Source organism: Danio rerio, chromosome 17 (genome assembly GCF_049306965.1).
Source record: "Danio rerio strain Tuebingen ecotype United States chromosome 17, GRCz12tu, whole genome shotgun sequence".
NCBI lineage: Eukaryota > Metazoa > Chordata > Actinopteri > Cypriniformes > Danionidae > Danio > Danio rerio.
Genome location: NC_133192.1, coordinates 49899084 through 49911418, shown reverse-complemented (window position 1 = coordinate 49911418; position 12335 = coordinate 49899084). Strand labels below are relative to the sequence as shown.

Below are 12335 nucleotides of genomic sequence, written 5' to 3'. Positions count from 1 at the left end.
TTATGTAAAGCTTGTAGTTTGTCATTTCAACTTAAATTTTTTTTTTTCACATTACCTCATACTTTATTTTCAACTCAAGCCAAATCTTGACCAATCAAATTCTCTCTAGGATCTGATATGCCCTGCTTCTCATTTGCTTTTCATTTGATGCGCTTCATCTTAACCACTCTCACTGGCAGAGCTGTGATGAAAAACAAAACGCAATTGGCTGTTTTTTTTAAAAGGGGAGGAGCTACACTATGTCCCACCCTTTCTTAATTTTTCAGTTCAGATTACGTCAAACATCGAATAAAAAAAAATGCACATTTCAAAGCACTTCACGAGACCTTTAAGTTTTCTTACAAAAATAAGAAGTGTGCAAAAAATATTACATACATATTAAACATTTTATTTCACTTAGTTTATGAACTCCTTGACTTAAGTGAACAACCATCTTTATCTAGCGATTCTCCAATTTGTCAGCCAAAAAAGACAAAAGACACTGCTTCTTAAAGGAAACCCATGGCTCCCTCAATGATTTATTTTGTCTAATAAAAGTGATTTTAACCTTCCACAGAGCTTTCAACCCACTCCAAAGACGTTCACTGTAAGTGCACTACTGTAGAAAGACAGAGGGAGTCAATGTATGTATTTATCTTTTGCTTATATATTCGTTCTTTTCGTATTTTTTTAGTTCATTAAGTTGAGTCTGCCAAACTAGACCGAATATTAGTCTTCACATTTGAATGTCCTCACATCTCCTCCACTGACCAAAGGATTGATTGAACTTCACAAAGGGAAAAACAAACAAATTATATAATAAGTGACTTTGAAATCTACTGTAGTGCCAATTGACCGCAGTATGCACAAACAAAACTGCTATTATCACAGCAAAACAAACAATAACAGGTAGCGATTAGCCCACAAAAAAAAGGTTGAGGGCTTTAATAACAGTTACAATAATAATCTGCTAATAGCAAACACATGAAAAGAACAGAACACCCCCTCAACTTGTTGCACAACTACGTAGCGATGCTAAAATACAAGTGGCGATTGAAAATAACAATAATATGCAAGAACACCAGCAAAAGGAGTAATAATAATGCGATGTCTGAAGCATTGCCTCGACTCTTTGGAGCTGTACAGTGTGGCTTTATGTAAAAAAGTACATCAGAAAATATCTGGCAAAATACAATGTCCCCAGCTTCAATCAAACCAACCACCAGACACCCATTAACGTCATTAGAGAGAGAAAATAAATGCAGAAAGTAGAAAGCATAGTCCGAGCAAGAGAAGTGCACCGGTCTTGTTCTTTGACAGATCTTTGCTTTTATCCACTTCAGATATTTCTCTGAAAGCTCATCAAAGTCCCCAGAACCCGAAACCGCCCTTTCAATGAGCTTTTGAAGCAGTTTGTTTGAATGGCCACAAATTTTTTGGTCTTTTATTCGCAAATGGACAGATTGTGCAGCATAGTGCCTCTTTATTAGCCACTAGCTAAGCTGAGGCATGGGGCTTGAGCATTAGAGAGCGGGAACTGAATAGATTTGGTCACTGAAAAGCCACCGGACTGTCCATGAGAAGGTCATCCTTGAGTTCAGTCTCCAAAGTTTCTTCCAGGTCCTTCTCTTCATCTTCTTCGGCATCCCGCACTGAACTCTGGCTGTTCACCATGGTGCCGTAGCTCTGGTGGGCTGGAGAGGGCATGGGAGTCAAGCCCAGCTCTGGCTCCAGCAGGACAGAGGCTATAAAAAGCTGAGAGATTGAAAAAAAGGTGAGTAGGTGGACAGTAAGTGTCATTATCTTAACAGCTTCTTATTTTATTGTTTATGCAACATGCTACATGTGAAGTGCCATTGACATGAGTGGCAGATGAGAGGGACAAATTAATTTCATAAGTGGGACTTGAAATGAGAGTGTGATGAATGAAATGAGCTGTGACGGGACGAGTAGGTACATTAGCTGTGGCGGTGGTGGAAATGGTGCTTCTCTCCGCATCACTGAATCCCCCTTCTGTCGTCTGATCGGACATCTGAAACAAAGGAAAAGCAATCAGGTTTTACCACCTGGGGATAAATCATCTTTGATGGCTTATTCTCAAAGCCAGTGTAAAATAATTCAATTAGTGTTTTCAAAGCACAATCAACTACAGAAATACATGCAGTTAAATATATATTTTAAGGATTTTTTGTTTTTGTACTCCATAGAAATGTAACCGATTGTGATATTTGCTCATTAAAATTTCATTACCAGGTAAAAGAGATACATTTTTATTTACTTATTAGTCTTTCAGGAAAGAACCTATTGTTTTGTCATTAAATCATTTACTTACCCGTTTAGTAATATATATATATATATATATATATATATATATATATATATATATATATATATATATATATATATATATATATGCTCATTTAAGACAGAATTTGTTGTGTTTAAAAGAAAACCCACCTAGATCGACATGTTTAGATATTATCATTATTATTATTACTATTATTATGTATATATGTCTGTTCAAGCACACATCTAAAACGTCTTAGTTAGGAACATAACCCTTGTTCCCCTTCGGGGGGAACTCCAGCACTATAAGTGGATTTGATGTTCTAAATCCACGTATGGGAGATTCGGTTCAGAAGCTACTCGTCTGAAAGAGTATTGAACGGGCCATTAAGAATGAATTGGCAGCGCAAGCCTGCGCAGGTGTGCGGCATATGCAATCAACTGAGTATATAAGCACACCTGGCGCCAGCAGACGCTATCCTTTTCGCTTCAGAGACTTTTCTGATCGAGCTTCATGAGGGTTCCTCCTGCTGTCTACAGCCACTTCGAGCGAACGAGTGTCTCCCGGTCCAGAGCGAGTCCACGCAGCGGCAGATGGTCGAGCTGGGTTCTCCCTTGCCTGGCGTCCCTTTGGGTCCGGTCCTCCAGAGCGGTGCGTATTGTTGCAAAGCATCCTAAAAGAGCAACACAGTCGTGCAGCACGTCCTTTTCAGGGCGGCGCTCCGACTGTGCGTTTCTGGTTGCGGGGGTTTCCTGGCTCCGGATGATGGGCACGATCACTGCATTACATGTTTGGGGGTCCAGCATGTTAATGTGGTGCTCGGGGGCGGTTCATGTCGTCACTACGATGCCATGACCGGCGCGCAGTTGAGATCGCGGCTAACTTTCGTGAGAGAGCGAGCCACCCCAGTCGCCTCCTGTTCTGCAGCGGGCGCTCGGGCAGATCTGAGGGTTCCAGCAAGAGATAATCCGCCGCCTAAGGGCTCGCGGACCTCTAGCTCCTCCAAGCGCTCCATCCAAGCTTCGGGCGATGGGAGTGATCCGTCTAATCAGATGGTAGCTCTCACGCTCGCTGATCAGATGTCCTCCGCGGAATCGGAGGGTGGGCTTTCATTGTCCGACGATGATCCGGACCCGCTCGCCCTCTTCGGGCAGGTGAGCGCTGTCAAAACGGATACTGAAACGGACGTGTTAGCCATGCTTTCCCGGGCTGCTTCGGCCATGAGTTGGAGATGGTTTATCCCCCAGCTCCGCGGCCGGACCGACTAGAGGGGCGTTCCCTACTTCCCGAACGCACAGTAGGCTCACGCGGTCTTAAAGAGCACCTTTTTTCTGCTCGTGCTGCGTGTCCCTCCACCCTCACCACTCTTGGTGGTGGAGCGGCCAGGGGGTATGTGGCGATTCCTCAGGTTGAGTGTGCTATGGCGGTTAATCCGCGCAGCGCCTCTTCTTGGCGGGGTCTGCCTCGTCTCCCATCCAAAGCCTGTGAGTTTCGGCTCCCTCGGAGCTAGAGCTTACAAAGCTACGGACCAGGCTGTGTCCGCCTTGCATGCGATAGCCACCGACCAGCGCTACCAAGCGCAGACGCTGGCCGAGCTGCACGAGGGTGGGTCCAACCCAGGCTTATGAGCTTTGCACCGCAGCCAATTAAGCTCTTTGGACTACTAAGTCTGCTGCGTGTGCTTTGGGGAGGACGATGTCCACACTAGTGGTCCAGGAGCCCCACCTCTAACAAAACTTGGTTGATATGTGCGAAGTTGACAAAGTCCGCTTTCTTGACTCGCCCATATCCCAAGCTGGTTGGCGACACAGTCTGCGAATTCACCCAGGAATTCGAGGCAGTGAGTGAGCAGTCCGATGGGTGATGTCTAATCGGCGGCCCCGTAAGCCCGCTCCGCCCGCCGTGCCATCCATACCTGCTCCTCGCCGAAGGCGCCCGCCTACGAGAGCTGCACCGCCTCCGCACTCGCCTCTGGCAAAGCGAGGGCATCGAGCACCTCGGAAGCAGGCAACTCCCCCTGCCCAGAACGCCGCTAAGTCTGGCAACGGACCGCAAAGTGTCCCTGGGACAGGTCATCCGGCAGAGGAGGGAACTTGCTCTTTCCCCGCTGGAGGGCGGGGCGCTATTTCCAACGGCACCTTTTACTGCCATGAAATAAAAGGGCACTTTTCCACTTCTCCGGAGGTGACAGCCCGAAATCTGCCAGTTTGAGCTCAGCTCTCTAGCTCGTAGGTTCGGTGCACTCCGCCAGTGGCTCACGGGCACTGCAGACCCTGCCAGCCTGGGACGTGCCGCCTCTCAGCTCGCAAGGTCTGCATGCTCCGCCAGCGGCTCACGGGCGCTGGGGGGACGGTCTCCCTTCTCCCAGCCCCCAAGCCCCCCCTCCGGAGTCAGGGTGCGGAGCCAGAGCGAATCGCTCTCCTCCAGCTCTTCTGTGGGACCCTCGCGCTCCCCGGATCAGCACACCCTCTCCGCGCTGCCCCTCCGCGGGTACGTCAACGATTGCTGCGATGACGTCATTAGCGAGGGCTCTGCCTGCCTGGTTAGCGCGGGCCAGCCTTCGCGGTGGCTCATACGCACGATCAGACTCGGCTACGAACTACAGTTCTCCTAACGGCCTCCCAGGTTCATGGGCGTGTATTTCACCAGGGTCAATCCCCTGCCCGCCCCTGTCTTGCGAGAGGAGATTGCTGCCCTCCTGGCAAAGGGTGCAATCAAGCCGGTACCTCCAGCCGAGATGGAGAGCGGGTTTTACAGCCCGTACTTCATCGTACCCAAAAAGAGCGGTGGGTCACGGCCAATCCTAGATCTGCGCGTTTTGAATCGCTGCCTTCACAAGCTGTCGTTCAGAATGCTTACGCAGAGGCGCATCCTCCGATGCGTTCGTCCTCAGGATTGGTTTGCAGCCATAGACCTGAAGGACGCGTATTTTCATATCTCCATTCTTCCACGCCACCGTCAGTTCTGTGGTTTGCGTTCGAAGGTCGAGCATGGCAGTACAAGGTCCTCCCCTTCGGGCTCTCTCTGTCTCCGCGGGTCTTCACCAAACTTGCGGAGGGTGCCCTAGCGCCTCTGCGGCTTGCGGGCATCCGCATACTCAATTATCTCGACGACTGGCTGATTTTAGCCCACTCTCGGGAGCAATTGACTGTGCACAGAGACGAGGTGCTCCGGCATCTCCGCCTATTGGGGTTGCAGGTCAACTGGGAAAAGAGCAAACTCGCCCTGGTGCAGAGGATCTCTTTTCTCGGGATGGAGCTGGACTCGGTCTCCAGACCCCTCGTTCCTGCAGGCTGGTGTGCCTCTGGGACAGGCGTCCAGTCATGTTGTTGTTTCGACAGATGCTTCCAGCACAGGCTGGGGAGCCGTGTTTCGCGGGCATGCAGCTGCGGGCCAGTGGGTAGGTGCCCAGCTGCATTGGCATATCAATCGCCTAGAGCTGTTGGCAGTGTTCCTTGCTCTCCGCTGTTTTTCTCCGGTGCTGGAGCAGCAACACGTGCTGGTCAGGACGGACAGTACGGCGGCGGCGGCGTATATCAACCGCATGGGGGGTATGCGCTCTCGCCGCATGTCTCAGCTCTCCCGCCGTCTGCTTCTCTGGAGTCACCCGCGGTCATCCCAGGTATGCTTAACCGTGCAGCCGATGTGCTCTAACAGCAGCAGATTCACTCTGGAGAATGGAGACTCCACCCCGAGTCTGTCCAGCTGATATGGGCGCGATTCGGGGAGGCCCAGATCGATCTGTTTGCTTCCCCCGAGAACGCTCATTGCCAGTTGTTTTATTCCCTGTCCAAGGGCTCTCTCGGCACGGATGCACTGGCCCACAGCTGGCCTCGGGGCATACGCAAATTTGCGTTTCCCCCAGTGAGCCTGATCGTGCAGTTAATGTGCAAGGTCAGGGAGGAAAAGGAAAAGGTTCTGTTAGTTGCGCCCCTCTGGCCCAACCGGACCTGGATATCAGAGCTCTCCCTCCTCGCGACGGCCCTCCCATGGCAGATCCCTTTGAGAAAGGACCTACTTTCTCAGGGACAAGGCACCATCTGGCACCCTCGTCCCGATCTCTGGAACCTCCACGTGTGGTCCATAGACGCGAGCTAGACTTAGGTAACCTGCCGCCCGTGGTGGTTGATACCATCACTCAGGCTAGAGCCCCCTCTACGAGGCGCGCCTACGTCCCTGAAGTGGAGTCTATTCACTGAGTGGTGTGTCTCTCGCAGAAGACCCCCGATCTTGCCAGATCAGTGTTGTGCTCTCTTTCCTTCAAGAGAAGCTGGACAGTAGGCTGTCGCCCTCCACTCTCAAGGTTTACGTTGCCGCCATCTCCGCTCACCATGACGCGGTGGCTGGTGGCACCGTGGGAAAGCATAACCTCATCATCCGGTTCCTCAAAGGCGCTAGGCGAATTAATCCAACTTGCCCCCCTCACACGCCCTCTTGGGATCTCGCCCTCGTTCTCACGAGCCTGCGATTTGATCCCTTTGAGCCACTCGATACAGTATCTTTAAGATTTTTGTCCCTGAAGACAGCTCTGCTAGTCGCGTTGGCCTCCATCAAGAGGGTCGGGGACCTGGAGGCATTTTCGGTCAGTGACTCGTGCCTGGAATTCGGGCCGGGATTTTCTCACGTTATCCTGAGACCCCGCCCGGGTTATGTGCCCAAAGTTCCTACCACTCCCTTTAGAGATCAGGTAGTAACCCTGCAAGCGCTGCCCCCGGAGGAGGCAGACCCAGCCCTGTCCTTACTTGTCCAGTTCGCGCTCTGCGCATTATGTGGACCGGACTCAGAACTTTAGATCTTCTGAGCAGCTCTTTGTCTTTTATGGCGGACGGCAGCAGGGAAGTGCCGTGTCTAAACAACGTTTATCCCACTGGATTGTGGAGGCCATTTCATGTGCTTATTGAGCAGAGGTCAGCTGCGCCCCCCGGGAGTGCGTGCGCACTCCACTCGGAGCGTTGCATCCTCTTGGGCGTGTGCGCGCAGCGCTTCTTTAACAGACATTTGTAGAGCTGCGGACTGGGCGACACCCAACACATTCGCAAGATTTTATAATCTGCGAGTAGAGCCGGTTTCCTTAAGGGAGTTAGGTACCTTTGGTGATTGAGGAAACAACTCGGTAGGTGTTGTACACGCTTGCGGTGCCTTTTTTTCCTAACACGGAGAGATGTGCACCCTCCTGTCTGTCAGTAAAGTTCCCCATTCGGTGAGCCCTGCAGATTCCTCCGAGGCCCCCAGCACTGACTCAGCGGAGGAATCACTTGCTGGCCCATTACGTTGTAGGTCTGCCCGCTGGTCAGCCCGTGTTTTGGGTATAAGTGCCTGCTATGGCCGATCCCCGCTGGTGAACCCCATATGCTTTCCGCCACGGTTAGGTTCCCCCCCCTGGGCGGACCCGTGCTTTCCCTATCTGCTAACCACCTTCTTATGCGCACTCCCCCTTCAGGGTTAGTCCATATGTAATTCCATTTGTTTCCCCCTATTGGGTGCGGATCTGGGTGCGTCATGCTTGCCTGACCGCTCTCTCATGTTGGGTGTTGGTAAGGTGCAGTCATTATGGCGCTTTCAATGGGCTCCCGTACGTGGATTTAGAACATCAAATCCACTTATAGTGCTGGAGTTCCCCCCGAAGGGGAACGTTCGAGGTTACTAAAGTAACCCTTCGTTCCCCGAGGAGGGGAACGGAAGCACTATACTCCGTCGCCATAATGACTGTCCCTTAGCTGTTAAAAGTCTCTTCAGCTTAAAAAGGATAGCGTCTGCTGGCACCAGGTGTGCTTATATACTCAGTTGATTGCATATGCCGCACACCTGCGCAGGCTTGCGCTGCCAATTCATTCTTAATTGGCCCGTTCAATACTCTTTCAGACGAGTAGCTTCTGAACCGAATCTCCCATACGTGGATTTAGAACATCAAATCCACTTATAGTGCTTCCGTTCACCTCCTCGGGGAACGAAGGGTTACTTTAGTAACCTCGAACGTTCCCCAATTAGGGAACAGACGTGTATTTGGAAGACACTTTGGGAGAACGCTAGCCGACCAATCACTCTAAAAAGTAAGAAAATGGGCCAATGACAAATAAGTTGGCAGAGCTCGGCTCCACAGGTGCCAGCGATTAATCATTCCGTTCCCTATTCAGGGAATGAGGGTTACGCTTGTAACAAAGATGTGCCTCTTCTCTTCGAGTGTGTATCTGGAAGACACTTTGGGAAAGTGTACGAAAAACACCACAGCAGCTAAACCTGTTACATCCCTCATGTGAAGTTTGCCAAGCATAGCATGAGCGCACAACCAAACTTCCAACGCCCCATAGGCCATTTGATTACCATTACATGGGAATAAATTATGAAAAAAAAATAGATTGGAGGATGTAAATGTGCTTACCTATCTAATAGTTATCCAGGGATTTTTAGATTTACGACAGTACGTTGGAAAAGCATGCCAGTCCCTGAAGGGGGAGGACGCTGCGGAGGCCACTTGCTACCCAAAAAAGTGGAGACTTGATGACGATAATAACATATGGACTAGCCCTATCCAGGGAGAGTGCTACATATAAAAAGCTAGTAAGCAGGTAGGGAAGATATGAGTCCACCTGAGAAGGGGAAACGCTCCATGGAAATAAGCATATGGAATTGCCATTGGGGATTGCGGATAGCTGGCACTGAACGCAAGCATGTGGGTGGACCAAACGGGCATACCAGACATACTGGGCCAGGCACCCAGCTTCTCCACTGCTCTCTTCATGGTGAGCAGAGATGGCAGCCACTTAAACCTGTGGAGAGTGACATCCTACTCTCCAGCTTATCCTGAAGGAAGGATAACACAACGCAAGAGGTCCTTTCTCAGTGAATTATGCCAGGGCCGGGCCATCGCAGGGAGTGTGAGTTCAGAAACCCAGTTCCAGCAGGGCCAGAGGTGCAACTAACAAGACCTGCTCCTTGTCCTCCCTGACTTTGCACAGTGTCTTTGCGAAACGGCTCAATGAGGGAAATGCATATTTGCACATGCCATGCCCAGGGACACATGCCTGCAGAGGGAGGCCTCAGAAATTAATACAATTAGCAATGGCCAAACAGGATGACCTTAGCTTCCTCGAAGTGCTCCCATATCAGCTGGATTGTACCGAGGTCGAGTTTCCGTTCCCCTTGAGATGCTAGCTGCGTTGAGTGCACATCAGCTGCACGTTTGACCGGAATGTGAATGGCATGCAGTGATTTCAACCACGTGTGACTCCAGAGGAATGGCAAGCAATTTGTCTGTTTGTCCTGACCAGCACAAGTTTCTGCTCTAAAACCATTTACTGCAGAGAGCGAGAAACACTGCCAACAGCTCTAGGAAGTTGATGTGCCAACCCGTGTTGGAGGCATCCGTTGATATGACAACATGTCTGGATACTTGTTTTAAAATCCTACTGGCCCATAGGAGAGCAAGATCCATCCAGGGACTAAAGGTGCAACACCACAGTGGAGTGATGTCAGGCCAGATGGTCACTGTATGTATCTCGCATGTATGTCCGTGCAGCAAGCGTTTTTGACACCGAGCTTAGATTCCTCCTGATTGACCAGGGTTACCAAGTAATCAGGAGGAAATGGCTCCACTCGAAGATTATAAAATCTTGCATATTTGTTAGGTGTTGCCCAGCCCCCAGCTCTACAGAATCTGCTAAGAGGTGCCGCGAACACACGCCGAAAAGAAGGCACTGCAACTTTAAGTGTGCTCTCGCTCCTGGGAGACATGGCTCACCCTGGCACAGCGAAGCAAGGATGATGGCATATCAAGTGGACCAACCTGTGGTTTGATTTGACATTTCCCTTCTGTCAATTATGACTGTTTAGAGACGTATGCCCTATGTGTGGTCACATTAAGTGCAGTGCCCGGACACACAAATGAAGGGTTGGGCCTGTCTCCATTGCAGGTTGCAGGTTACTATCTAAAGGGTAAAATAAAGGGTAATAGAGGGACTTCTGGTTTCTATATGAGCAAGTAGCACGCACCTCAATAAAGCGCTAACCAGGCTGACAGAGTCCGAACGAGCAGCATCATTGGTACAATAACTGATGTAGTCACAGAGGGGCAGCTTTGGGATGGGGAGTGCTCAACCCTAGAAGCAGAATTACCAGAGGAGGAGATGAAAATAAGAGATTGACTCTTAACTTTCTCCCAGGATACCGCAAAGTGGCTGGAGGTGCGAGAGAAGGAGCTCGTCCTCTGGCACCCTCAAAAGCCTGTGGCAAAGTGCACTAAAGCTAAGAGCTGGAAGGCAGCACGTCACAGGAAGATGGAGGAAAAGCTGCTCTTTTTTGGATTGCAACATTTCTTTACAGGGGGGAGGGGGGGTAGCCCTCTACCATGAAAAAAAACTATTCTCCTCCTCTCCGAGCAGCACACTTCAGGTTTGCGTCATGGTCTGGTAACTGGACTTATAGGTGTCCTGTGACGGTAGCGTTAACTTCCTGCAGGGGGCCTCGGAGTGTCACTAGCCAGTGGAACGGGCTGTGATGGCGGAGCATCTTGGAGACACAGAAACAGTATTTTCGGCAAGGAACAGCCAGCGTGGATGGCTCTGGTGGGGAAGCAGTTTTCCGAGCCCACCAAGAGATGACCTGCTCCATCATGCATGGTTGATCTCTCACCACTGAGTCCCCGAACTGTCACTGAGTAGGCCTGCCTGAGATATGGGCATGCCAAGAAAACGCACTTTGTTGGATTGGTGCAGTGTAAGCCAAGGGTGGCATTTCCGGACCACTGTGTGGCTATCGTCCTCCCCAGGGTATGCGCAGCCGACTTGACCGCAGTAAGCCTGAGGAAAAAACTGCCCTTGTGCAGCACAGACAGGTGTTGCTGTGGTACAGGGCAGAAGCGGAATGGTCCGCAGTGGTGTGGACTCTAGCTGACACAAATAACCCACCCGCCTTGGACAGGGATCTCATCAAGGGAGTTGCAATCAAGGGAGGTGAAGGCAGGAGTGTACAAGGACTGGGTGAAAAAAGGCCCTCTATATCTGCGTGTGTTTGCTGTGCATCCCTGGGAAGAAGGGGACGGCAGCTGGGAAAATTAATCCTATATAAGCCAGCACGTTGCATCCCTCTTGTCGGTCCAGCGGTAAGACTTGGGGGACAAGCCTTCTCCAACCACACTGTCGAAGCATCCCGGGAAGTACAACCATCATGTCCTACTCGATAACCATGTCCATGTATTGCACCCAATTGGATGTAGTGAGCTCGGTCTGTCATCTGAACATGACAGTTTGCCCTCCGATGTCGCAATGGGCAGTGTCATAAATCGGAGGCGCGGGCATCTCGGGGGATAAACCGACACAACCACTGTGGCCTGTTTTCTTACTCTTCAGAGTTATTGGTCATCTAGTGAGCTCCCCAAAGTGTTTTCCAGACACACGTCAGAATTCCCATGAAGATGCATTGCACCCAATAGGATGTAGCGAGCTCGGTCTGTCATCTGAACATGACAGCTTGCCCTCCGATATTGCAATGGGTGTCTGATCTCCAGTGTCATAAATCGGAGGCGTGGGCATCTCGGGGGATGAACCGACACAACCACTGTGGCCTGTTTTCTTACTCTTCAAAAGTGATCGGTCAGTGGTCTAGTGATCTCCCCAAAGTGTTTTCCAGACACACGTCAGAGTGGAAACTATAAATAATAAATGCTGTAAATGTATTGTTTATTTATAAACTAATAAAAATATGTGACTATGCAAATATATATATATATATATATATATATATAATATTTGTTATTTTACTTGAGAAAAAAATATAACAGCATATGTTTCTCTGATCATTTTGGTGAAACACACCCTAGTATTACAGTTTTTAAGTTTCAAGATAAAGGCTTCTGTGGCTGACCTGATAGCTTGTTGATCTGTCAGCTCGTAGTTTTTTCATACAGAATCCAAAGCAGGAGAAGGCAATGGAGCACAGGAGAGTAATGAAGGTGAACAGAGTAATGGGCTGCACTGGACCTGCAAAGGAGATAAACCACCAGTGTATGTTTTAATATGTGACAAAGTTGGAGTCCTGATCTTGTGGTCTTTGTCTAAAGATCTCTGAAGACCAC

General features: G+C 49.9%; 1 protein-coding gene across 3 annotated transcripts in view; it reads right to left on the bottom strand.

Annotated features, from left to right (window-relative positions):
• Positions 1 to 485: 485 nt before the first annotated feature.
• Positions 486 to 12335, bottom strand: part of tmem63c (transmembrane protein 63C) — a 143213-nt gene continuing 131363 nt past the window's right edge. The window contains exons 21-23 of one of the 3 annotated variants that reach the window (XM_005158882.5): positions 12125 to 12240; positions 1937 to 2011; positions 486 to 1734 (exon numbers count right to left, since the gene is read on the bottom strand). In XM_005158882.5, the coding sequence (XP_005158939.1) occupies positions 1531 to 1734; positions 1937 to 2011; positions 12125 to 12240 (395 nt within the window). In that variant the 3' untranslated portion in view covers positions 486 to 1530. 3 annotated transcript variants of the gene reach the window in all.